Here is a 26,295-nt window from a genome sequence, read left to right as displayed (position 1 = left end):
ATGCCAATGAAATCTAACAACAGCCTGGGGAGCTACTTATTCTCTCCATCTCTATTGTAGAAAAAGAGCTGCTACTGGAATAGTTCTTACTATGTCCTATATGTCAACATTTAATTAGTGTTGTGTAAATAACATCAGGAATGACATCCTGAATTCTGGAAAACTACACTGATAGAGCTAAGTTTTGTTTCTGACTGACACACATGGCACAAACCTGAATTTGTGATAGAGGAACACTGTGAGTCTCAGCAGCATGCATACCATGGCCAACTTCTCTGAAACAAAACACCCTTCAGTTTTTGATCCATCTTCAGAAATAATATCACCAATCTCACATCATGCAACAGCAAGCATTCTAATGTGCTGTCTACCTAAAATGTATCTTAGTCAAGAGTTGAAAGACCACTTCACTAAGACTGTGCAAATTGGATACGGTCAAAGTGTAAAACCAGAAACGTCCTGGTAGAATCCATATTGGGCTATTAGCCTTTTTAAATCTTGTGCTATGAATAGTTGTAGTTGTTCGGCAAATGGGACAAAGGCCTCTTCTCCTAACTAAAAGTAAGGGACGGAGAAAGGGAGAGAGAGAGAGAGTCAGGGAACTAGCTGCTTCTTGTTTTTGTTTTGGCTGTTTCCTTATTCCATCTCTCTCCCCCAATCTTAGATTTCTTGAAACAGGTTATCTGTTTTTTTCCAATACCCATTAGTTAAAATTTCCCTTTTGCCCATAAGATTTATTGCAATGTCCTATGACTACTACTATTCACTGAGGAAAATTCTGGCATTTCATTTGGAGAGCACCAGAAGGAAAGCATCTTTCCTTCTCACTTTTTACACTTGGTATCATCTACCTCTGGTTGCTATGCATGACGGGAAGGGTTTTTTTGTTTTTTTTTAAAGCATAGATGTCCTCCTGAAGGACTATCTTCTCTTTCACCCAGAAAGCAGGGGAAGGCTACTGGTCGATGGTCACAGTTCAGATTCAGGAGTGGTATCCATGAGGTACCCACTGCTGTAGCGTCCATTGGCAACATTGCTCATTTCCATTGGGGACGTGCTCCCAGGGCCCAGGTAAGAGCGATGCGCAGGCATTGGAGAAGGGGTTTCACTAGGAACTTTGCTCAAGATGAAACGGGTCTCATCATTGTCTTCCAAGTTGGATATGTCCTTCATCATACGCCCCTTTTTGTATGTGACAGACAGAGCATTAGAACCATCTGACACCAGGTGGAATTGGCGGAGGACAAAGACCACAGGCAGAGGAAGGGTGGCCAAGATGATCAGAGACACAAGTATGCCCATTGCCCACTTGGGGTAATAGAGAAATTTCTCTGCCGCCTGGAAAAGGAAATGGGAACAGTGATTTAGCATATATTTTTGGTATTATGCACACATTTCTCAACTTAATTAGCCTAGCAGTTCTTTGAAACTAAGGCAAACATAAAACCATTCCTCATCCATCACTTTTTAGGGAAGGAACACACTTTGAAAGGAGATGTTTAGAAGAATTAAAACTGCTACCACTACACAATTTCCCTTTCTCTTCATTTCATATAGGTAATTTCTTCCTTTTCTGTGTCAACAACTTGTCTGCTTCTTATTCACTATTCAGTTTAGGCAGCTTACACCTGAAAGAATATAAAAATTCAATTCTAGTAATCTCAAGTCAGCTACGACTGGGAGAGTAAAAGCCTTTATTCTATATGTACAATCCTTCCCTACTGTTGACTACTGGGGATTTATTTATTTATTTGATTAGAATAGCCACCCAACTCAACCAAGTAGCTTTTGTTTGAAAAGTGATATAAAAAATGGCTGTTTTCACTACTTTCATAATCTAGGAATTTCCTGCAAAAGGAATAAACGCTTAAATCATTTTTCAGTCAGAATCTTCGTAGTGCCCTGTCAATACATAATTCTGAATTACTTTATTTTAAAGCCTATGAAACTGATATATAAAAATTGTACCATCTTGAAGGATTAAATGAAGCAGGAAGAAAAAAATCACAGTTCTTTGGATCTCTAATGTACAATCAGCATACTGTTTTTAGAACAAGAGTTCCCCTTGGCTTAATGCATATGGGCCCTGATCTAGTATTTACATAACTTCATCTGCACTGAAGATTTGGTGGCTTTATTACATATCGCCATGCAATTTTTGATCAACAGATATTCAGCAGCAAATAAAATGGATCAGTTTCATGCTGATGCACAGTTTATGGATTTGAAAATCTAGACTCACCTCTTCTCTTATCCAGGCACTATAACCTGGTGGACTGACTGCTAGCTGAATTATACTGGCTGTCATCAGGCCAGCCATACAGATGGGTGAAATGTACTTCCACGTATAAAAATAATAGCTGGAAGGCCGAAAACCCAGCATTTCTGTTAATTCTTGCATGAATCTAAAAAGGGAGAAGGAAGAAAGCAAGCAGGTGAAGCACAAATGCCAGATTCTGTCTTTTTATTTCACACTGGATGGAGAAATTCAATCAAGAAATTTTGCTGGCACTAGAAATCTAAAGAAAAATCAAGAAATCTGAGGTTTTCACAATCGAGTAAAGTCATTGTATAAAAAGTGGTTTTAGAAGCAAAGGAGTAAAAGAAGGAAGAAATATAAGAATATAAGAACATCAGTTCCACTGATTCCTTTTGAAAGAACGCTTACTTCTTGGTACCGTAAATCCAAGCCACAGTAATATTCTCCAGGATTACCACAAGAGTGAGTGGCAGCGTTGCAGAGTAATCATCAAACATGGTGACGAAATAGTTGCCTGAGCGTTGCACAAAAATCAGACCCACGAAGAAAGCAAAAATGCAACAGCCAACTGTAAGGAGCAGATGACAATGGTTAACACATGTAACTTTCTCTTATATGAAATGGCTGTTATGTTGATCTGCTTAACATATACAGTACTGTCAGGTTTGTCCTATGGATATAATTATATTGCCTAAAAATAGCACACAAAACAAAAAGTCCTAAATAGAAATTCACAAATCATGAATATACTCCATACTGTGGAATAAATGAATGCACTTCTATTGTATGTTTAGGCATGACAGAATTGGCATGTGCATTCAGTGGCAAAACAGGCAAATGTGTGCAACAGACCAAATGCAGGATCCAGCAGAACTTCTTATATGTGCAGTAAAAACTATCCTCTTATACTAAGCAATCCATCTACATTCTATACGGAAGCTACCGTAACTGAAGGCAGAACAAAGCATAGCATTTAATCTTCCTGTGTTTAAAAACATGATTTCAGCATGCATACTTCTCTGAAAGAGCCATTGCAGAAAGTGGGGATTATTTCCATAGGAATTGCTTCCAAGTAAACATGCAAAAGCCTGCAAAGTATCATGGAACAAACTGTATAACTTATCTTTAGAGAAAGGTAAAATAAATTTTGTTGGGAGATACTTGACTTAATAGTATGATGTATTGCAGAGAAAGCTCTTTAATTTTACCTGAGCAATCAGCTAAGAATGTGTGGATTGGGTGAACTCATGGTCAACTTTAGCCCATAGAGAAGCGCTCATTTATATGCTACATTTGGTTACATATATTATTTTATCACAGTACATTTCACTGAAAACAGGAAGAGTTACATCCAAGTAACAATACATAAAATACGATGTAGAGTCACAAAACCACTTTCCAAACACAACTCAAACCTACTCACTACAAACTATTCTGTAAACCAATACTTTGGTCCATGTGTTTCCGAATAACATAGCTATCACCTCATTATCGTAAGATTAACTTCCCAGAGGCTGAAAGGAAAAGGCTATTCCTTCTTTTTAAAGTAACAATGTTGATGGCAACATTGATTAAGGGTCTGAATTAGGATGTTGGAGGAAGAGAAAGGATACCTGCAGTTTAATGGGCCCAGAGTGGTCCACCTCTAATATATCTCGTGAAGCCACAGGTTTTACAACTGCCCTACTATTCACACTGCAGTGTTCTCCATGTGACTCTTTGCATTTCCCTGAAAATGACCTTACCTGTTAATGCTTCTTTGCGCACTTTGAACATGTCAATGATGGGGGTGGTGATGCCAGCCATGGTCCCAATCATGCTCCCCAAACCCAGGTTTATCAGCATCAGGAAGAACATCACTGACCAGAAAGGAGAAGCTGGGAAGTGGGTCATTGCTTCTGTGAAAGCTATGAATGCGAGGCCAGTTCCCTGCACTGACTGTATACAGCCAAAAGAAGATGCTTGTGTTATTCTTGACAACAGAAAGAGCGTTATAAAAGCAGATGTGTGTGTATTCTTGTCAATAGGTTTCTGTCTGTAAAACTACAAGCTTTCAGAGCCAAACAGCCAGTCACGTATTAGCCTCTGGTCCAATGAGGGGAATTTCCTATGTGGATAAGTAGAGGAAAAAGCATGCATGTACTAAGAATTGCACAAGCATCTGCTGCTTTCTATATATACATGCCCTGGAAGAGAGAAAATAAAACTCTGGCTTTATACTGCATGTATATCATAGATAAGATGGGATGAGTATTTATTCCTCAAGTTTTCCCAACATCAGTAACTTCATATAACCCAAGCACATTTATTCACTTATGGTCCATAAGTCTTGAACCTCTTTCTTTCAATAGCTGTGGAGAAAGGCTACCCACCACTTCAGTAAATTATGACCCACACGTTGGGAAAAACTACTTCACTCTGAGAAAATTCATGAACTTTCATTCACATCAGGTTTAGCATCCAATGGTATTTTCTTATCATAAAAAGGTAAAGGTTCCCCCGCACATGCGTGCTAGTCGTTTCCAACTCTAGGGGTCGGTGCTCATCTCCGTTTCAAAGCCGAAGAGCCAGCACTTATCCGAGGACATCTCCGTGGTCATGTGGCCGGCATGACTAGACACCAGAGGCACACGGAACGCTGTTACCTTCCCACCGTAGTGGTCCCTATTTTTCTACTTGCATTTTTACGTGCTTTCGAACTGCTAGGTTTCTTATCATAGCACCCCTGAAATGAGTGCTAACTGGCAATAGATTTCAGAAACCTCAGAACATTAAAAGCCAGTGACATAATTGTGGGCTGAAGCATTTGCTGTTGCAATTCTGCTACAATAAATTACATTAAAAACAAAAACAAAAGATGCCTGAGCCATCCCTCTGGATCTAAATATCACGTCTCTGATAAACCATCAAGAGGATTGATCCCTGCTTTACTATACTGTATATCCAAGCAATAGTTTTCAAGAGCACCTGTGGGCTGATAGACATTTTCTTTGGCATCTCCAAGGTTCTTTGCCCTACCTGACTTTATTTTAAATCTTTCAATTAGAATAATTATGTAGGAATGCCCCCCTATTTCAAAACAAAATATAGGAGGGTTATATCCCCTTTCTTTACAAAGATGCCTCTGTTCCTTATACATCTGAAACTTTAGTCACTGTTTGGAATCAGAGGCTACTATGTGGAATGTTCTAGACATCTGCCAGATAAAATTTCTCAGATCAGGTCTAAGTTGGACTCAGGGTAAGTGCAGTTCAGTGATGGCATAGATCTATTTCACCCATTGAAATGAATAGAGCAGTGCTAAGGGGCAAGAAATGCGAGTGTACATTAAATATGTGAACAACCGGTTCTCTGTGTGGATGCCGCTTCCGGAAGTCCACTGGGCCTGGGCAACAAAAAATTAGCTACTGGTTCTGCCGAAGTGGTGCAAACTGTCTGAATCCCACCACTGGTGCAGTTGAGTTGATCACTGCATGGACTGCCCATTTATCTGGAATGAGTTTGTGCCAGTTGACCCCAGCGAAATGGGCAGTAGTAAGACCACAGCTTCAGAGAGTCCTGGAGGAAGAAGATTAATCTAGAACTCTTTCAGTTAGGGTCAGACCTGGATGTAGTGCTGAAACAGCATTGGTTGATTACCTGTGAAGGGATTGGGAAAGGTGAAGCTCTCAGTCTCTTAGCAGCCTTCAGTGTCATTGACTATGCAAACTTTTAGTTGAGCTTAGCGGGATAGGAGTGGGGAGCAGGATGCTGCAGTAGTTTTTTTCTCCTTGTTTGGGATCAGTTCTAATCATTATTGAGCAGGGGGGAAAGTCTAGCCCTAAACCCCTAATGTGTGAGTTGCCAAAAGTTCTACTTTCCTACATGAGGCTACTAGGTAAGGTTATCCAATGTATCATTAGTACATGGTTTTATTTTGTTTAAATCACTTAGTAAATGCAGAAAATTATGCTATGGACTATGCACTTTTTACTCCATCTATTAAAGTAGGCATTCTGAAGTTAAAAACCATAATGAACTAAAATCAGCAACTTGCGTTTCCTTCCTCGAAAAGGCTTATTTTTACAGTATCTTGGTTTTTAAAATATAATTTAATGAACAAAGTTCTTAACTTTAAATAAATTCAGTATGAAGACTTTGCTCATGCAAAATTCTGAATCAGAATTATTATTTTAAAAAAAAAAAGACTTGTTGAACAATCCGTGATTGATTCTTGATACCTTTAGGCTTCGTGACTTTATGCACAGACTCCAACCGTGCAGTCGAAGATACAGTAGTCATGGGCTTTCTGGCCCAGTTTTCTCCAATTATCGTGCAAACACTTAGAATGAAATAGGTAGATCACTAAACAAACATTTCAATAAGTTAAGATCTGGGATTAGATGTGTTAACAAACCTGGAACTGGAATTTGTAAATCAATAAATCATGGTTGCACATTGTGGCTTATTACTTTTTACATCATGATTTCTGTCTTGGGATGACCATGTCATTAGGAACTTATCATTATTTACAAACCAAACCAATACCTACAGTCATTTTATGTAAGGGATTTGACATTTGGGCAGTATTTGATCAAGTCTTCATTCCGGAAGAGATATTGCTTCAGAAGGACTATAATGTGTTCTTTTTCCTGTAATTTATCTCTTTGTTTTCAAAGGAATTAAGATGGCACCAAATGCCAGTCTTTAAATATACCTTGTTAAGCTCGTCTTCCAGCAGGCAGGGATCCAATCCCAGCTTCTCAAATTGATCCTTCTTCACTGTCTTTATCACAGCATACATTTCAGTGTAATCCTTGGATGTCAGATGGGAGAAGTTCACTTGGGGTGGTATCAGGGCGTGGCTGAGGATATCTGTGTTCAGATAACCCAGGATCTTCTCAGCATTTCTATAATAGGAAAATATATATATATATATACTTACAGTGTCATTCTCTAAATCCCAGAGAATACAACGAATTCCATCTACTCTCAGCAAAATAAAGTATCATTTTTTTAGGCTGATGTAGAAGAATTAGTTTTATTATTCTGAGGAGTTTCTTCAGAAACTATATGATGAAAAGATCTCTTCTCTATTTGCTGTAAGCAAAAGATCTCTTCTATTTGCTAGGAGCTGGGGTGGCACAGTATTTAGAATGCAGTATTGCAGACTAATTAACAGCTGACTGCCAGGAATTCGATTCTGAGCGGCTCAAGGTTGAGTCAGCCTTCCATCCTTCCGAGGTCGGTAAAATGAGGAACCAGATTGTTGGAGGCAATATGCTGTCTCTGTAAACCATTTAGAGAGGGCTGTAAAGCCCTATGAAGTGGCATATAAGTCCAAGTGCTATTGTTTGCTATTGCTATTGCGGTACACTTGAGATATCAGTCCATTTGGAGGAGAATGATAGATTACTGAAACTGCAAATCAGAGGAAAGCTTCAGAAATGATAACTGTATGTGCTAGAGTTCCCTACCCAAATCACCCGGTACTTACTCAACCACACATTTTTCATTCATGACATTGGCTTTGAAGCCCAGCACAGCAAAAACGACCAATGTCGCCAAGATGGAAGTGAAGAAATTGATAAAGGAGACAAGGGCTGCATCAAAGTGACAGTTATTATCCTGTTTGTTATAACTGGAAAAGGCAATAACTCCACCAAAACCCAGTCCAAGGGCAAAGAAGACCTGAGTGGCAGCTTCTCGCCATACTTGGAGATCCAGCATTTTATCAAGCTGCAAAAAAGAGAGACAGACAGAAAGGTCAAGTCATCCCTGCATCTTTGTTGGTGAGCAGGGAAACACCTCCTACAGTATCACAACTTATAAGCAAAGAGAAAGATTGTAGGTATACTTTGTATATACGCTGGCAAGGCCCCAACAACTTTCTCCTCTGCCAATGGAATTATGGATGATAATGGGCAAATCCAAAGAAGGTGGGGCATTTTTAAGATCTGTTAAAATCAGACTATTTGTTTGGAGTGCTCATATATTAACGTTGCTCACTAAATTATATTCTCTGGGCAGCTTGCAGTTATAAAACATACATAGTTTTTATACGATTTTTATTTGATGAATTACAGTTTTGCTATTTGATCAGTATTTTGGTGTTACTCATTGGAACACTATTTAACTATAAATAGCCATCAAATTACAAACTGTAAAATAAATTTGTCGGTGGACCAGCATCACAACTAAACTAAAAATAAGTGTTACACATAGAGTACTGTAGTGAGTAAGTTAAAGATTATGTAGGAAGACTGACTTCAGATTCAATTCGCCAAAGGTGCTCAATTTCAAAATTCTACTCGGGTGCAAACTTACCACTTAGTGTTCATCCTTTCTCAAAACTGCATCTTTGTCCAGATCATGCAGCTGCCACATAGTTCCAGAGAAGGATGATATCTGCTTTGGGAGTTGCAGATGTCATCTGCCTGAAAATCCAGCCATTCCAAAGCATTTTTGAAAACATCCCCAAGCGATATAAAAAAACTCACCCAGTGCTGCAGAAATTTCCATAAGGAAGATGCTAGCATTCTGGGATAATATCCAACAACTGAATTATTATTCCTATATATCTGATGTGTACGAAAATGGGGAAAAAGTGCCTTAAGGCACAATGAAGAGTAGACAGAAAATCTCCCTTAGGTTTTAAGTACAGGTAGTCCTCAACTTACAACCACAATTAAGCCCAAAATTTCTGTTGCTAAGTGAGACAGTTGTTAAGTGAATTTTGCCCCCTTTTATGACCTTTCTTGTCACAGTTGCTAAAGACTGCAGTCGAATCACCGCAGTCATTAAGTTAGTAACAGGGCTGTTAACTGAATCTGGTTTCCCCATTGATTTTGTCAGAAGATCACAAAAGGTGATCACATGACCCTGGGACACCGCAACCATCATAAATATGAATGAATTGCCCAACATCCAAATTTTAATCACATGACTATAGAGATGCTTCGAAGGTCGTAAGTGTGAAAAATGGTCATGTCACTTTTTTCAGCGACTTTGAATGGTCACTAAATGAACTGGTGTTTAAGTCGAGGACTATCTGTAGACTTAGTGACCCTCTGAAGGCTCTTCTCCCTCAGCCTAATCTTCCTCTCAGGGTGAATGTAGAGTGGAGAAACCTGGAGACCCACCTTAATAGTTAGGGCCAGGGGTAGGCAACCTTGGCTCTTTTATGACTCGTGGACTTCAATTCCCAGAATTCCTAAGCCAGCATGGCTGGCTCAGGAATTCTGGGAGTTGAAGTCCACGAGTCATAAAAGAGCCAAGGTTGCCTACCCCTGAGTTAGGCACAAAGCCAACTGGGTGATTCTCAGCTTCTAGGAAGGAGGTGAAAGCAAACCACTTTTGAATCTTTGCCAAGAAACTGCTGGCAGTTGTCTGAAGAGTTGCTAGGAACTAACAAAAATGTAAAGGTATTTTAAAAAGTCTTACCTTAGGAGTGAACATATGTAGAATCCCATCTACTGCCCCTCTCAAAAGCAAACCCCTGATCAGGAAGCAGATCAATACCACATACGGAAAGAGAGAGCTGAAATACATCACCTAAGCGAGGGAGAGGATGTGATGTAAATCTGCAGTAGCACCAATAGGCACCAACCCTAATCAGTTTTTTAATACGTCCTAGTTTTCTATAAAAATGTTGGGAATTGCAATTTGGTGAGATTAGATAACTTATCTTCTGGTTATTCCTATAAACGGAACTATGATTTCCAGAAGGGCAGTCCACTAGACTGAAAAACTGGAAAAAAAACAACTCAGAAGAAGATGGTGGCAATCACTTCCAGACATGGCCAAAAAATCAACATGGGCATGGCTATACATTCACCAATAATCAAGTTTCTGAGCCTCTGTTGAAATAAGAGCTAAGATGTCTTGTGGCATTTTAAATATGAATAAATGTATCAGATCCATACATTGGTGAAGTAACCATAGTCCATAAAAATTGTTACAATAAACTTGTTCATTCATCTTGTAATATATTTATAACATTCTAGTACTTTAACCCTGAAAGAGCTAGATAATGGTGAATATAACCCATTCTTGCCATGGGCCTGTTCACATGCTTATCTTTTAAATAACTACCCAAAAGCACAGGACCATGGAACAGGCATATCTATACTTGGCAAATGTTTAGACAAAATCTGCATGTTTTCAGCATTCACTTGAATGCTCTGGGTGTGTAGAAGTGAATACTGGTTTATACTCTTAAAAGAAGAGTTATCAATCAATTCTAAAAATCCTGCTATTCTCTATTTCAACCCATCACCATGATACTTACCTTTCCTGAGGATTGGATTCCTTTGATCATAGCTAAGCCTACAATGCTCCAAGCTGCCAGCAGACATAAGGTCATTCTCCAGTTAAGTCCACCACTCTCTGAAATGGAGTCGGAAATGTCCAGGGCATCACGATACCAGAAGAAAGTAGTTGCAGAGCTTTTGTCACATTCTGGTTCTACAACTGTAGAGGATAAGAACTTGGGTTGAATACAAATCTTTCAATTGGCAATTTACAGTGGCATGCCTAAGGTGTAGCTAAGTGAGATAGAATTTATTTAGAACCATTGCATAGGACACATTAGGAAATATGCCTAGAGGTCTTTTTCAGAAATGGAAGTGGGGAGAATGTTGCTATCCAAAATTAAAGATTAAATAAATGGGGTGATTTATACTCACTATAAAAGATTCATCTATGTGCTGGGAGATGTTCAAAATCTATTAAATGCTCCATTAGCTTCCAAAGTGACTCAGTTGCATCCTTTGGAAACTATTTCTTACCAGCTCATACAATCTCTTATTCTAGCAGGATGAAACAGACCTGAGCTATTGTCATTTTTGGAATGGAAGCCTCTGCTCTGCTACACTCTTAACATCACAGAAAAAGAGATATCTTCCTTCCATGAATGAACCTTTATTATTATCAAAGTAGAACATGTATACATTGAGATTGGCTGAGCCTCCCTTCGTGTCCCCCCCACAACTCGCAGTGACAACAAACCCACCATCTTGTTACACCATGTGAGCTAATTGCACAACACACCAGCTTTCCTTCCAGAAGGAAAAAAGTGAATGCATTCCCCCCTCTTCCAAATGGCGTTAACAGGAAGCAGCATTAAGTACTATTTCAACAATTATCTTTATTGCTTTTAGTATCCCAATAAAAAGTAGACAATTAGAATGGACATTTGCCTCATCTTCTTTCCCCAATACGGATGGTTGTAAAAATGGCTACTCACTTGCCACTGAGCCATTTTTCAAAACAGGGCATTCACTCCAAGGTAAAGGATACTGGAAGGATTTGAAAAAGTAGAAGATGCTCCATCCAATGATCACATTATAATAGAGTCCAACAAACAAGCAGACCTGGCAAAAGAAAACTGAAATCATGTCTAGATCCTACATAACAATACTCCATTCAAACACAGGAAGAGGACCTTCTAAAAGTGAACCCCAGAAAATGGCCAACTGCCATTTATTTATTTAGCATATGGCATATCACACATGGACTTTCATCATGAATAGTTTTGTGATCATATTTAATCTCCCAAGTTTTATTTTTTTATTTATTTTAATTCCATTTATATCTCGCCCTTCTCCGAAGACTCAGGGCGGCTTACAAGCTTAGCAGTAGCCTTCATTCTATGTATATGCCTGCTTATTAGGGCTTTCACACACACCCCAAGCGGCATTATTACAAAGTCAGCTTATTGCCCCCAACAATCTGGGTCCTCATTTTACCTACCTCGGAAGGATGGAAGGCTGAGTCAACCTTGAGCCTGGTGGGATGCGAACCTGCACTAATTGCAGGCAGCTGGTGTTACTTAAGGAGGCATTAGCCCACTGCTCCACCAAGGCTCTTTTAAGTTGCCATGGGTCTGAGAATATTTATATCCCAACAGAGTGTTACTGAAGAACCAGTCTAATTGAGGGGCTGTAGATCGTGTTTTCACTGAACTGATGGCATAGATCTACTTCACCCATTGAAATGAATAGAGCAGTGCTCATGGGCAAGAAATGTGAGTGTACATTAAATGTTGAAGCAGAAGCCTACCTGGGTGTTTATGATTACTCTCCACCATGGCCATTCTCCTAATGAGCTAGGTTCCCATATTAACTGTGAATGATATAATATTGCAAAATCCAATAGGAGAACTTGCAAAATGATCTCAAACATTATTCTTTGTTTCATCATAATTCCTCTAGTTTTCAGCATTATTTATTGCTTTTTAGATCTTCTTTTTCTTTTGCCTCCATTAAACTGCTAGACATTTTAGGCATTTCATTTAGAAATAAATACTTTTCAGGATGACTCGTAATATTTCTCCAATACTGAACAAAATTTTCTGCAGTGATCATGTACTGTTACACAGTTGTTTAGAAGTCAGAAGTCAGCACATTTTATAAAATGTCCCCAACCTAAATGGCTTTTTTGTGTGTGTGTGTATGCTAATAGCCTGATTGTTTCCTAAATTTCTAATTAGGAAAAAATGGACTCTTAGGAGAAGGCTATGAATGTTGATACATGCAAGTAGAACATATAGCACTTTTAGAATTAGAATAGTGTAGGAAGGGACCTTGGAGGTCTTCTAGTCCAGCCCCCTGCTCAACCTATATCATCTCAGACAAGTGACTGCCTAGTGTCTCTTAAAAACATCCAGTGATGGACCATCCACAATTTCTGAAGGCAAGCTGTTCCACTGGTTAATTGTCCTCACTGTTAGGAAGTTTCTCCTTAATGCCAGGTTGCTTCTCTCTCTGGTCAGTTTCCAACTTTGATGACATTCCCTTTAGGACATTGTGAAGCTTTTTGTTTGCTTGCTTTAAAAAAGCTGTCCTAAACATGAATGTCAGATCCCTAATTGATACCACATATCAACATATTTTTATTCCATTGTTCATAATTAATCACCCTTAGCTACAGTATACGTAATTTATTTATTTATTTTATTTTATGTAATAAAGTAATGACTTTATTTTATTTTATGTAATAAAGTAAATAAAGTAATGACTTTATTTAACATATCTGCTAGGTTATTAATGGCCAGACATTATCCTCTTTTTTCCTGTTAGAACTTTAACATGCATCAACATGCAGATCTCTATATTGTACACAACAGCTTTAATTTATGAACCAGCGTAAAATGGAATTGCAAAAAAGAAAACCCTATCCAGGTAACCCCAAAGTTCTTAAATTTTAGAAGTAGAATTTACTGAGCTAATCATCTCCTTCTTTTCCTTTCCTTTTTGGTTGTTTCTGTTAGATAACTCGGAGTTAGGAATTTTGGTCCGCCTACTGTAAATTTTGCATAAATTTACTAATAGACCCCAGACTTCCTTTTTTGGGCAAAGCCGCCTACATATTATGCACCCATTTATAGCCCTGAATAAGACATATGAACTCATCCAATCACTCACTAAGAGGCTGGCAAATCCAATGCCACCTAATCGAGGGCAAATGTAATTCCACACTCCTATGCTGCCCCGGCGGATTCTCTGCCCTACGGCCAGTTCCAGGAAAAAGAGGGGGACTCCAATAAGGATGAGCAGGATCAGATAGGGGACTAGATAAGCACCTGAAAGGGAAAAGAAAGTTTCATTAGAGACATTTCTTTTTCTGCTACAGATCACAAGAAAAATCATCTGACCCTGAACACTTGTATGCAGAGTGAACAGCATGCACGGGGCAAAGGTTTAAAAACCTATTTGGGGTTTCAGACAGCAAGTGGCTTTGATTGGCACTTCAGAATGAGGCCACAGTTTTATTCCGCTCTGAAGCAAAAACATTACTTTATTATTACATTGCTTCGTGGCTTTTTATGTTTCCCCCAATGGGAAATGGAAAAATAAGCAAATGGCCACAATATCTTTGCTTCTATTTTAAAATGGCAGAGTTGAATCATTAAACTCTCTAATAAAGGAATGACATCTACCACATTTCAGGTAAAAACAGGCAAGAAGACATAGATTATTTGTAAAGAGAAGGAAATTCCATCAAGACTAAAAAGGAAAAGGGTTTTCTGGGTGAGGTGAGGTGGCTGGTTAGTTGTCTCCACTAAGGGCTCCACAAGCAGAAACAGCACTGCACATCAGGAGACAAGAAATTTCTTTGGAGGAAGGAAAAATCAGGCGATCGTCAGTCCTTGTGCTCTGGAAGAGCTGTTCCCCATGAGAGGAGCACAAGAACTGAGTTACCTCTGGCCAATTGCAAGCTCAGCAACTTGAGAGCCAAGGGATTTACAATAAGCCCTTAACTGCTGTGCAGCCTTACAGACATAAGAAAGGTAACCTAAGAGAGATATCTGAATGACAGTGAAGGTTTTGGTGAATGGCTTACTTTTCAAGTTAAGACTTGAAAAGTGTGGGTTGGGGGGGGTGTTAGATGCTATTTTAAGGCATTTCAATTTAAAAGTAAACAGTTTAAGAAGATTGTGATCTAAGAAAGTTTCAAATGGGGAAAGCGGACAGAGGTTTTTAAAAAATAGATTTTTTTCTGACAAAAGTGCCTTTGAAAATAGTAAAATTAATTAGAAGATCCCTTTCTGGGCATGTTGATTGTTTATTTTTAAGGACAGTAGTAGTTAGAGGATTTTACAAAACAAGAAGAAAAGGACTACGTTGTAGGACTGTAACTGTAGAGAGATAATTGGAACTAAAGTGTTAAGGATAGAAGCAAAACAGAAAAAAGGAGAAGGCTGCCTTTTACTTTCACCATAGTAATTGACACACTTTCATTTTTTCACCATGGCAACTACAAATAAAGTTGGGAGAAGGAACCAACTGCCGGTTGAGCTCCGGATGGCACCGGATCTTCGCTCCTTCTGGCGCGGGTTAAAGACCCATCTATTCGAACAAGCTGGCCTGGCCTGATGGGGGAATGTTAGGGTTTTAAATGGGTTTTATATTCTGACTGTTTTAATTGGGCAATTATTTAATCGTTTTTTAACTTTTGTATTTCTATTTATATGCCCTGTTCACCGCCCTGAGTCCTTCGGGAGAAGGGCGGTATAAAAATTCAATAAATAATAATAATAATGCAGGAGTTCACAAGAAAAACTTACAGATAAGGACATTTTATCAGATTTATTGCAGAAAATTTAACATCAATGCCTTAAGAGGGACAAGATTTGATTTGAACAAGAAACTATTGACCAACATCTTTATTGAAGAAGATTACAAATGGTTTGCCATAATTTTGGCTGAAAGGTTGAAAATAATTTTATAGGAGTTTGTTAATGAAGACCAATGTGGGTTTTTACCTAAAAGACAACAACAAGATAATATTAGAAATGTTTTGAATATTCTGGAATACTTGGAGAAATATAATGAAAACAAGCTGCATTGATATTCATAGATACAAAGAAAGCCTTTAACAGGTTGAATTGGAATTTTTTGTTTAGAATTCTGGAACATATGAACCTTGGAGATAATTTTATTAAATGGGTGAGATCTAGTTATACTTTTCAGAAACCACAAATAATTGTTAATAGAGAACTAACAAAATTGTGAGATTCAAGAGGCTTCCGGTTTGCCAAGTCAGCCATCATGCATGTCTGGAGGATGGCTCCCATCTTCCACGTCCAGATTCGCATCGCTGGGGGTTCCTAAAAGGACCAAAGAGTTGCCCTGGAGGGGTGACCAGACAGAAGGGGCTTTTGCAGAAACACGGGGGAGCTGCAACCCCCCCCATTAGTGCCTGCATTCCCTTTGTACTGGCAGACAAAAGACTGGCCATAGAAATATGGCCAGTTACTAGGCTGCAGACAGCCGAAGTCAAACTTACCATCAGGCAACATTAAAGCAGCATGGAAGAGACGGGGGGGGGGGTAAGATTCCTCTCTTATACCTTAATCTTCTTCTTTTCACCTAAATAAGCTGCTAAGTACTTTCCCCCTGTGGAGAGGGAGGGAGAAAGTCAACCCTCTCTTCAAATAAGCTGCGAGCAAGCCCAGGGGTGTTTTTTTTTTAAAAAAAAAACCCGTTGAAGAAAGAAATGGACTAAAAGAAAAGAATTTCCAAAGTACTTGGGGGACACCCAGTGGCTAAACTTGAAATTGCAATCTGACTTTCTCTTTTAAAAAAAACCAAGAAAATATTTAAGAAAAACAAGATAAGAGTAATCTTGAACACCAGATGTGAAACTTCACTATGGAAGAGTTTCAAACACAAATCCATGTTATGTGGCAAATATCTTACCAAACTTATCAGTTCCTTTCTACAGCTGGTGACGAAATAAGAGCTTTTGGAAAAAATTAGAAAGCATCTCGATGAAACAAACTCAAACTGTGACTACAACTAATATTTTATTGGGACAGAACTTAACAGAAGAAATTGAACAATCAAATACATTGGCAGAAGAATTAAATATTCAACAAATACAGGCTTTTGAAGATTGTAACGGAGAACAGATGGGAAAAAAATTATTTAGACCAGGACAATTATATCAAGAGGTGAAAATAATGAGAAGATTTGGTGCTGTTAGCAGACTCTTCAATCCTTCAAAAGTGGAGACTGGAGGGCCACTTCAATATGATATAGTAACACAAGAATGCTTTGATGACCCTGAGGCAAAGAAGCGAAAAATGACATGGCAAAGGAAGAAAGCAAGAATAAGATTGAAGAAATATGAACATTTTTAAGAGGCCTGAAACAGATAATAGCAAAATAGACAGGATTGTATTGGGATTACGAAAGATTGTTTTGATAAGTAGACAAAAATACTGACTAAAAAAATAAAAATAAAATAAAAATAAAATACAGATGTATGAATACTAACACTGAAATATTGAGTTCTTTAAATGATATGGGTTAAGATGTATATATGCTAAAAATGATAGAATGTAACTAATATACTTGGATGTAGAGACATGAGAGGCTGTATTAAATGTTGAAATGGAAGAAAGTTTGGTTAATTTTTAATATGTGGAACACCTGCTGCCGGCATCAAACGCCCTTCGCCCAGTGCGCTCCCACAGGGAGGGTCTGCTCAGGGTTCCGCCGGTGAGAGATTGCCGGCGGGTGACACCCAGGGATAGGGCCTTCTCTGTGGGAGCGCCTGCCCTCTGGAACCAGCTGCCGGTGGAGCTGAGGACTGCCCCCGACCTCCGATCATTCCGCCGGGGCCTGAAGACCTGGCTCTTCGAGCTCTCGGGCCCAGACTGAGGAGGAATTTTTAATTTGGGGTTCTTTTTTAACTGACTACAGGGTTAATTTAATTTTTTTTTAATTTGGTTCTTAATTTTTGTATTTTGGATTTTTAATTCCCTGTAAACCGCCCTGAGTCCTCAGGGAATAGGGCGGTATATAAATACAATTAAATAAATAAATAAATAAACTATAAATGAGAAACAAGAATATTATATTGTCTGTTGTGATTCAGGGTCAGCCTGTGGGTCCGGCAGCCGGGTCGGATGACTCGGATGACTCAGACGAGGGGGAGGAGGAGGGTGTTGAAGACGAACTTGCTGATGATGGCTTGGAGGCTTCGCAGAGCCCCCAGCCAGGCCCCTCTTCTCAGCTGCGCGAGCCCGACAGTGCGGATGATGATGACCCACAGCTGGCCCTGTTCAAGGACGCCCGACGCAGGAGGCAGTCAAGCAGGAGCAAGCAGAGAAAGGCTGTGGGACTCCTCGGAAGGAGGCACAGGGAGGCCACGCCCTGAACTCTAATAAAGGGAGTGTTTGGGGAAGGGCTGGTTGCTGAAAGCAACCGCTCCGTTTGAGGATCAAAGTTCCGGTATCTTGTTTCATGTTTTGTTGCTTGTTTGTATAATAAATCTTGGCAGACGTTTTCCAGCCTCAGACGCTCTCCAGCCTCTGCCGTTTGTACAGGGGTTGCCTTTCTGCAAGGCCGGTAGCAGGCTGGTACAGAACATTGTCCTCCTCTTCTTTCTCCTCCTTGCAATTGGTATTTTAATGACTACTATTTTAAATATTGTATGACTGATATGGATATGGAAATGAGATAAATAAGAACTGGATTACATTACTAGGTATTCGAGAAAATTGTGTAAAGGGAAAGGAGGTTATTTAGCAATATGAAAATGAGAAATCTTAAACGTTTAATTTCAATATCAATGTAAAATTAAAGCTAGAAAAATATATAAGGTGTTTGATGTTTTAAAGATGGAATGTTAAAATATAAAATATACTAAAATTACTATTAAATGACTGATGGATAGCAATGAGAAGTATGTTAATTTAGATAAGAGATAGTATGTATTAAAGGAAAAAAGAGAGAGGAAGTATTGGTTACAATAACTTGGAGATTTGTAATAATATGTATTTGTCTGAAATGGAACTATTGTAACCCGGACACCATGTTGCTTTTTAAAGATATTATTGTAATATTGGAAAACTAATAAAAAATAAATAAAAAAGCTGTGAGATTCAAAAAGGATAAGACAAGGATGTCCACTGTTTCCACTTTTATTCATTTTGGTTCTTGAGGTACTAAATAGAGACATAAGTTCAGAGACTTATGGGAGTTAATGTTATTTGTTAAGTTAACAGTTAAGGGCATTTATTTATTTATTTATTTATTTATTTATTTATTTATTTATTTATTTATTTATTTATTTATTTATTTATTTATTTTTGGGACTTATATGCCACCCTATCTCCTGAAGGACTCAGGGCGGCTAACAACAATAAAAAACAACAATACAAAAATTAAAAAAGAATTAAATAACAGCCCCAAAATAAATTAACTACACAGTTAAAAATTAAAACATATTTAAAAACCCATCATCAATCCAGGTCAGCCTGATGGAAGAAGAAAGTTTTGAGGTCGCGGCAAAAGGACCGGAGGTCCGGGGCCATCTGAAGCTCAAGGGGGAGTTGGTTCCAAAGGGCTGGTGCTCCCACAGAGAAGGCCCTCCCCCTGGGGGTTGCCAGCCGACATTGTCTGGCCAACGGCACCCTGAGGAGGCCCTCTCTGTGTGAGCGCACTGGGTGATGGGAAGTCGTCCCCGGTAGCAGACGGTCCTGCAAATATTTGCAGATGGTGTTAGTTTCAGAAGTTGCATTAGAGAGAATAGAAACATGGGAACATTAAATAACCTTTGTATACTAGCAGGAAGTTTTACAAACATAGAAACTGATGGCTGAAAATTATTATTATTATTATTATTATTATTATTATTATTATTATTATTATTATTATTATTATTATTATTATTATTATTATTATTATTATTATTATTATTATTTTGTCCTGCACTCTCATATGCCTTGTCTGGTTGTGATTCAGCACAATGTACATTTTATACATATTTTCTAGCTCAGCATGTGGTGTGAGCCCATCCAGATGTGATTTATTTAATAAATAATGGTTAAGCAAAATATTGCTCAGCAGTCTATCTGAGCCAATCAATGTCCTCATCAACCTCACATCTACCATAATCATATGCTGCCTTTTGCATTTATTGTTCCCACAGCAGCTCTGTGGTGAAAAAGAACAATTCCTGGAAATGCTAGATGAAATTTCTCCATAAAAGATTCTTAAAATAGCAGCACTATAATTCTTAGGTTAAATGGACAGAAAGGAATTAACTGGGTAGATTGAGAAATATAAATAGCTGATCAGAAAGTCTAAAAATATGAACGCTGGAAGTTGCCCACTAACATAAAGTGGGCCCTCCCTCCTCTTATTAATATTCCAAGCACATTCAGCATCAGCGGGATTTAAAAACCTCCCTCACATTCAGAATTGCCAGATAAGCAACTGGCGGGGTGGGGGTGGGGGAATAAATAAGGCATCCACGCAACAGCATTGGGGCAATGCTTGCCACAGCTCTGAGGAAGCTAACCCCCCCACCCCAAATTTTTCTCACACCTGTGAAAGCTCTGATAAAAAGTCCCACTGACCCAACAAATAACAGTATGTTTTCCCCCATGGTGAACAGGAAAACAATATAACTCTGAAATACCTTTAATGCATAAACCTTTACATAGCTATCTTAAGTGAATCTCCATAAAATTCCCTACAGCAATAAAACCATTGTTCATTGCTAAGCTGCTTCATACTTTGATCAATACTGAATGAAAAGGTCAAACTGCTATGCAGGTGTGCACATATATATATATATATATATAATATATAAATCCTCTTTCCCAAAACTATGCTTGGAAAACACACACACACACAAACACACACAAACACACACAAATACACGGCAAGGTTCCTTCTTAAGACAACAGCACTCTCTGGTGGTCCACCAGTGAATAGACAACTAGAAATGTGGACAACAGTGAGGTAAGTCTATGGCCAAGGTGAGCTTCACAAGTGGTTGCTTAGGGCTGCACATAACCAGAGACCCCTATAGGCTGAGAACATCTGCATAAACATATTTTAAAAATGATTTTACAGATGAAGCTTTCGGATAGGCTGATATTCAGTACAAAAGGCTGAAGCACAACATTCAAGACAATGGCAGTAAAATTTTATTGAGGTATAATCAATAAAAGTATTCTCAGATAAGTGCAGGTATGTTTGCACTTTGTATTATTTATGTAGAGATCGGACTCTCAGCTTTTAAATATTAAAGAAAATCTTAGGGTGGCTAATAATAAATATGGTTTAAAATCAAAATGCTTGAAAATAGAACCAGAAACAAATGATTCACAGCAAATTAACAATATAATTCCATGCATCTTCTGTTATCAGTGAAGTCTAGTCTGCTGGATGGCAATCCAAAAGAATAAAATGAGTGTCAGAAGTGCAGGTGATTGAGTGCAAATTTTTAAAAAGGAAAGGAAACTGCAGGTATTTTTCAGCATACAAACACAACATAATCATTCATTTGAAAAATCTGATGTTAAAAAAGAAGTCTGTATCTGAGTTTAAAGGTTAATAATGCCAGGTGAACTCACCTGGGGAGAAGATTTCATAAAGTTTCAAATACACATAACAAAGTAACCTAATGAAGACTGAATGTGCTCAGGGATCAGATGGCAAACTACCCTATATCTATTTTCTTCACATCCATGATGGAAAAAAAGATATAAATGGCAGGAATAATTTTCCAACAAACAGGAATTCTCTGCTCAAGAACATTCCGGCAGCCCAATATACTAAGATGTTCAGAATTTCAAAGAAATTTTAAGAAATCAGCAAGCTGATAAACTCTAGAATCAGATGCAAGAACCAAAGTATGTACCAAAGAGCTACAACTAGCAGATATAAACTGGGCTTGCACATTCAGCTGAACGACTGAGGTGCTTTATTTCATTGAAATGCCCAACCAATGCAGCATCATTTTGTCAGCTCCTGAGCACAGTGTTCTTAAAAAAACAAAAACAAAACTGGCCTAGAGCCACATACTTTCAGCAGAAAACTCTTCTCTCTATGCAGCATATGTATATTGGATTATGCATGAAAACAATTTGAATGTTTTAGCAGAAAAAAGATGACACTGTCTGCCAAAATTAAATGTGTTAATTACAAAAATAACATCATTTTTATAATGTAAATTGCAAAATATACACCAACATTTTTTTTGATAAATAGAATTTTGTCCTGCATTCCTCTCCAGCTAACAAAATGCATTTGCTCTAGAGTTATTTATTTATTTATTTATTTATCCAACTTATATAGCTACCCATTTCAGCCAAATGATTCTGGGCAGCTTATAGTTCATATGTTTGAACCACTCCCCCCCCCCAACCACCCCAATTTTTAGGAGATCTGTGAATCTGCAAGGTTCTTTAAAAAGATATAGGTGCATATGGCTAATCTAATATGTAATTAATTAATTAATTAATTAATGTGTTTGTTGCCATCTCACACAAGGTGACTATGGGAAGCTTATAATAGTCGCCGCAATAAAGCCATATAGATCCATATATCTAACTGCAATAAAAGATGCAAATTACAAATTATGACTAGAAGATAGGGCAGGAAGCTGTTTGATGAGCCAAGAGGGGGGTAGTAGAATCTGTTATTGGTCCATCAACCATCTCCAATGTGAAGCATTAATATGTGTTAATTATGTTAATTATAATAATCACTCTGGGTATTCAACCAGAGAAGAAAGGAAGGTTCCATTTCAAAGAAATGAAGTCACACACACAAACCCAATTCAAATGATTCCCACTGTATTAGCATTTTGAGATGCCCTAAAGACCTGGCTCTTTGCCCATGCCACCAACAATACAACCAATGCCCCTTTCTTCCTTTTTGTTACCCTCCAAGTTTGTTTTCCTTGCCATCATTTTTTTCTGGTGCTGTTTTTGTGGGGGTTTTTTTATTGTTTCTCACTTTTAACTTTTTTATCAATTGTAAACTTCTCAGAGGTGTTGGGAGTGGGGGGGCATATAAATTTAATAATGATTATAATTGGTCACATAGTCAGATATTTAGACTGAATTTGACATTTTTAGCCACCTATTGAGTCCTTCCAAGAATCTGGGATAGGCAGATGTTGTTATTTGAAGTTGTTAAAGGTATCATTGTGGGATGTAAGCTGTTCCAAGTTGAGTTGCCTTTTGTAATTGATTGATGGTGAATTTGTCAATGCCGGTGATGTTCCCCAGATGTTCCCCAGATGTTTTGGGATTGCACCCAAGGCATCTATTACTATTGGTACGATATCTGGCTGGTTGGTTTCCCAGTCAGCCAGACATTTAGACTGGGTTTGGCATTTTTATCCACCTATCACGTACATCTCAAGAACCTGTTCACAATAATGAGAAGTCACAGCTGCCATTGGCCTTCATACACACTGAATTCTATCCAAGAACCTAGGATGTCATAAGGTGGTGGCATAGTATATATGCCGATCCAAGCAGTGTGAGCTTTTACAAATGACTGATGAAAATTTCGTCAATGCGCAGATTTTCTAAATACTGTCCAAGATTTTTGGGTATGGCATCCAATGTGCCCCTAACAAACAAGCCTTCAGTTTATTTTTTTTAATGTTTCATTTGTAAGTCATTGCCAGATTTTATTTTTATCCACTTTCCCCTCAATCTTTTGTAGAAATTGACCATGTAATGTTTTTCCTTGATAGTGTTCTGTTCATATTTTTATTACATTATTGTGATAGTCACTTTTAGTTTCCTGTACATTAGGCAAGTTCCAGTTTTGAACTTGCATCAATGCTTGTTCTTGACTGTCTTTTACATAATCAGCCAATGCACACTTTTCTTCTTCTTGTTTGACTTGAAGTAAACCTCTGCTTCTAATTCTGCAAGACAAGTATAATCTATCAACATCACCACAGGGATGTAATGTATATTGAATAGTCATCAGTTTTCTTGGGGGTGTTTTGATCCAAGCTGTCCAGTTTAGCTTGTGTCCCATTAATAATTCCAGAGTTTAGTGTATCACAAGTATGGCCCAGTTATTGATGATTTTGATGGTGCTTCCACCATTCAATTTCGTCTTTACTAAACACATTTTTAGCTTGTCCATATTTGATGTTATCCAACTATAAAATGCCCAACCCAACTTTTGGGGCACTATAGACCCCTCCCTTGGAAAAAAGCATGTGATGTCACACATGTCTTGATACACTACACAAATGATGTACTTATATGTCATTTGCATAATGATACATGATATAATAAACTTGTGTCATTTGTGGGGTGGCGTGATGTGTGTGACATCTTTGAGGATTCTGGTGGGTGCCTGTTTATTTAACTCTTGTTAACCTACTAGCCTTAACTAGACTGTAAAATACAACAAAACAAGGGGAAAATGTCAAAATTGAAAGTAATGTTCATCTTTATATTTCTGGTGAAGTGTAGCATGAAAATATAAGCAATCGCCATTTTTTCTTTCTGCTCCTCTGCTGGAAAATTAATCTTTTTTTGCTCTCAGACATACATTAATAATCATACAATATTAGGGGGACCCCCCCCAAAAGGTAGCAACAGAGTGCTAAGCATGAGTTCTGAAATTCTTCCCCATATAGGAAGAACCCATATTTTCTTTGTGTACAATCTATGGATCGTAGTAATAGGATGCAACACATTTTCAAACTTGATCTTTCTTTTGCTAGCTTCTCCCACCAAATTAATTTCCCTGCTAGTTTTGGAGCTTCAGAGTCTTGAGCCACAATTTATTTCCAGCTATCCAGTGGGTTGGAGAGAATAAAAAAGAATCACATTATAAAAAAATACATTAGTTAAAAGTTGATAAATCATAAATTATTGTATATCTGAAATATAAATTAAACAATATTGTATATCACAACTAACTTGACAAATTTAAATCATAGAAGGCTTAGCTGGGTTAATCTATCTAAAATTATTACTAGTTTGAAAGAGATTTTAATAAAGAAATATTTAATATTTCTAAGATAATCATTCTGCTTTTTATCAAAACAAGTAAATTTGAGACTTGTTCATGATGGAATTACAAAATAATCTAGGGAAATAATCTGTATTAGCACATACAGTTTGATTTAGGATAACAGCTTCTATTTGTCTATGAGCCCTTTTGATTCTACAAGGATATCAGATATGAGGATACCTGAAGCTGGTTGTGGAGCATCCCAAGCGAATGACTGAGACGCCAGGTTTTTGTTTTTTATTTTTATTGTTATGGTTTACAATTTTATAGATATTGGTTTTATTATTGTGAGCCAAACGAGAGTTTTTTATTTATTGATTGATTTATTTTATTTTATTTTAATTTTATTATTTTATTTTATTTTATTTTATTTTATTATTTTATTATTTTATTATTTTATTATTTTATTTTATTTTATTTTATTTTATTTTATTTTATTTTATTTTATTTTATCTTATTTTATTATTTTATTTTATTATTTTATCTTATTTTAATTTTATTTATTTATTTATTACATTTCTATGCCACCCAGCACCCTTACAAAGTGATTCTTGGTGTTTATGATGGGAGGCAATAAACAGACCAAATACAAACTAAATACAAGAAAAAAATATTTGGGCATACACTTAAAGTAATGTGCCTTACCATACAGTCAAGGGAACAGTTGTCGCTCAATAGTGGATTATAACTTTTACCTGCCTTTACAGAGAAAGTTGGAAAAGATTCTCCTCTAAAACTGAAGAGTCCCTCTGGGTTACCTAAGGATGGAGAACCCCTGGCTTTCAAATCAGAAAATCTGGTCAGCCCCAGCTAATAATGGAGGATGAAGGGTGTACACATGTAGTTAATATAACATGCAAATCAAGACAAAATAGCCTCCTTTCCTCTAGGTTGGAGCAGACAAGCAGAGCAGAGGCCTTCTCTGTTGAGCATTGTTTCTTCTTCCTTGGTCACTTACCTCCACCATTCTTTTGGCACAAGTAGGGAAACCGCCACACATTCCCCAGGCCCACAGAGTAGCCTATTTGAGCCAAAATGTACTGTAGCTTGCTGTTCCATGCTGGTCTGTCATCCTCTGGTTCCTCCCCAACCTGCTGTTTGCTCCAGTTTTCTGAAGCCACATTTAAGACACTGTGTCTGTAGTCCACAGGTTCCTCCAGAGCCAGTAGATCAGCCACTGATTCTGTAACAGGCTCATTGCTCTGTTCTCGCTGAGTTACTTTGCTGCTCTTAGGCATTGAGATGGTCTGGTGTAGCCACTTATAGATTAAGTACAGATTTATTCCAAGGCCAGATGGAATAAAATTTTAAAAGGGCAAGTGCTGGCTTTGGGGATAAGACGTCAGATCTGAGTCATTTCTGTGAGACCTGCAAAATAGTACAAAAAGGAATCCAAATTAAAATATGTTAGGGTGTATTACCACTATCTCCCCTGCTGACCCACCCATGTGTGCTTCATCATTCTTTAATCATATAGTGCAGATGTGGACATTAGCTACAAGAATCAATTGTCCATCAGTCTTAGTTTTCATTCTCAAAGAACAATTTCCTAGTCCAGTGATGGCAAACCTTTTAGAGACCGAGTGCCCAAACCGCAACCCAAAACCCACTTATTTATTGCAAAGTGCCAAGTCCGCATCAGCATTGTGGTGCCCTCGGGGAGGGGTAGGGAGGCGCCTCTGAGTGCCACCTCTGGCACACAAAAACTGGGGATGCAAAAATGGGCCACCATGCTGCAAGGCGCAAAAATGG

The 26,295-nt window shown here is 38.0% G+C and overlaps 1 protein-coding gene across 1 annotated transcript; it reads right to left on the bottom strand.

The window, feature by feature from the left end:
* Positions 1-777: 777 nt before the first annotated feature.
* On the bottom strand, positions 778-25,781 carry SLC6A17 (solute carrier family 6 member 17; the record flags this gene model as incomplete). Its single annotated transcript, XM_081326067.1, has 11 exons — positions 778-1,338; positions 2,243-2,405; positions 2,669-2,828; positions 4,006-4,198; positions 6,957-7,149; positions 7,737-7,978; positions 9,683-9,793; positions 10,530-10,711; positions 11,487-11,613; positions 13,666-13,823; positions 25,502-25,781. The coding sequence occupies 11 exons, from the start codon at positions 25,779-25,781 to the stop codon at positions 970-972; spliced, it is 2,178 nt and encodes a 725-aa protein (XP_081182193.1). The 3' UTR covers positions 778-969.
* Between the last annotated feature and the right edge of the window lie 514 nt (positions 25,782-26,295).

The sequence above is a fragment of the Vipera berus genome, assembly GCF_964194415.1.
Source record: "Vipera berus genome assembly, chromosome: 3".
Lineage (NCBI taxonomy): Eukaryota > Metazoa > Chordata > Lepidosauria > Squamata > Viperidae > Vipera > Vipera berus.
The sequence above is the reverse complement of the archived record's forward strand: the minus strand, read 5'-3'. Positions and strand labels throughout refer to the sequence as shown.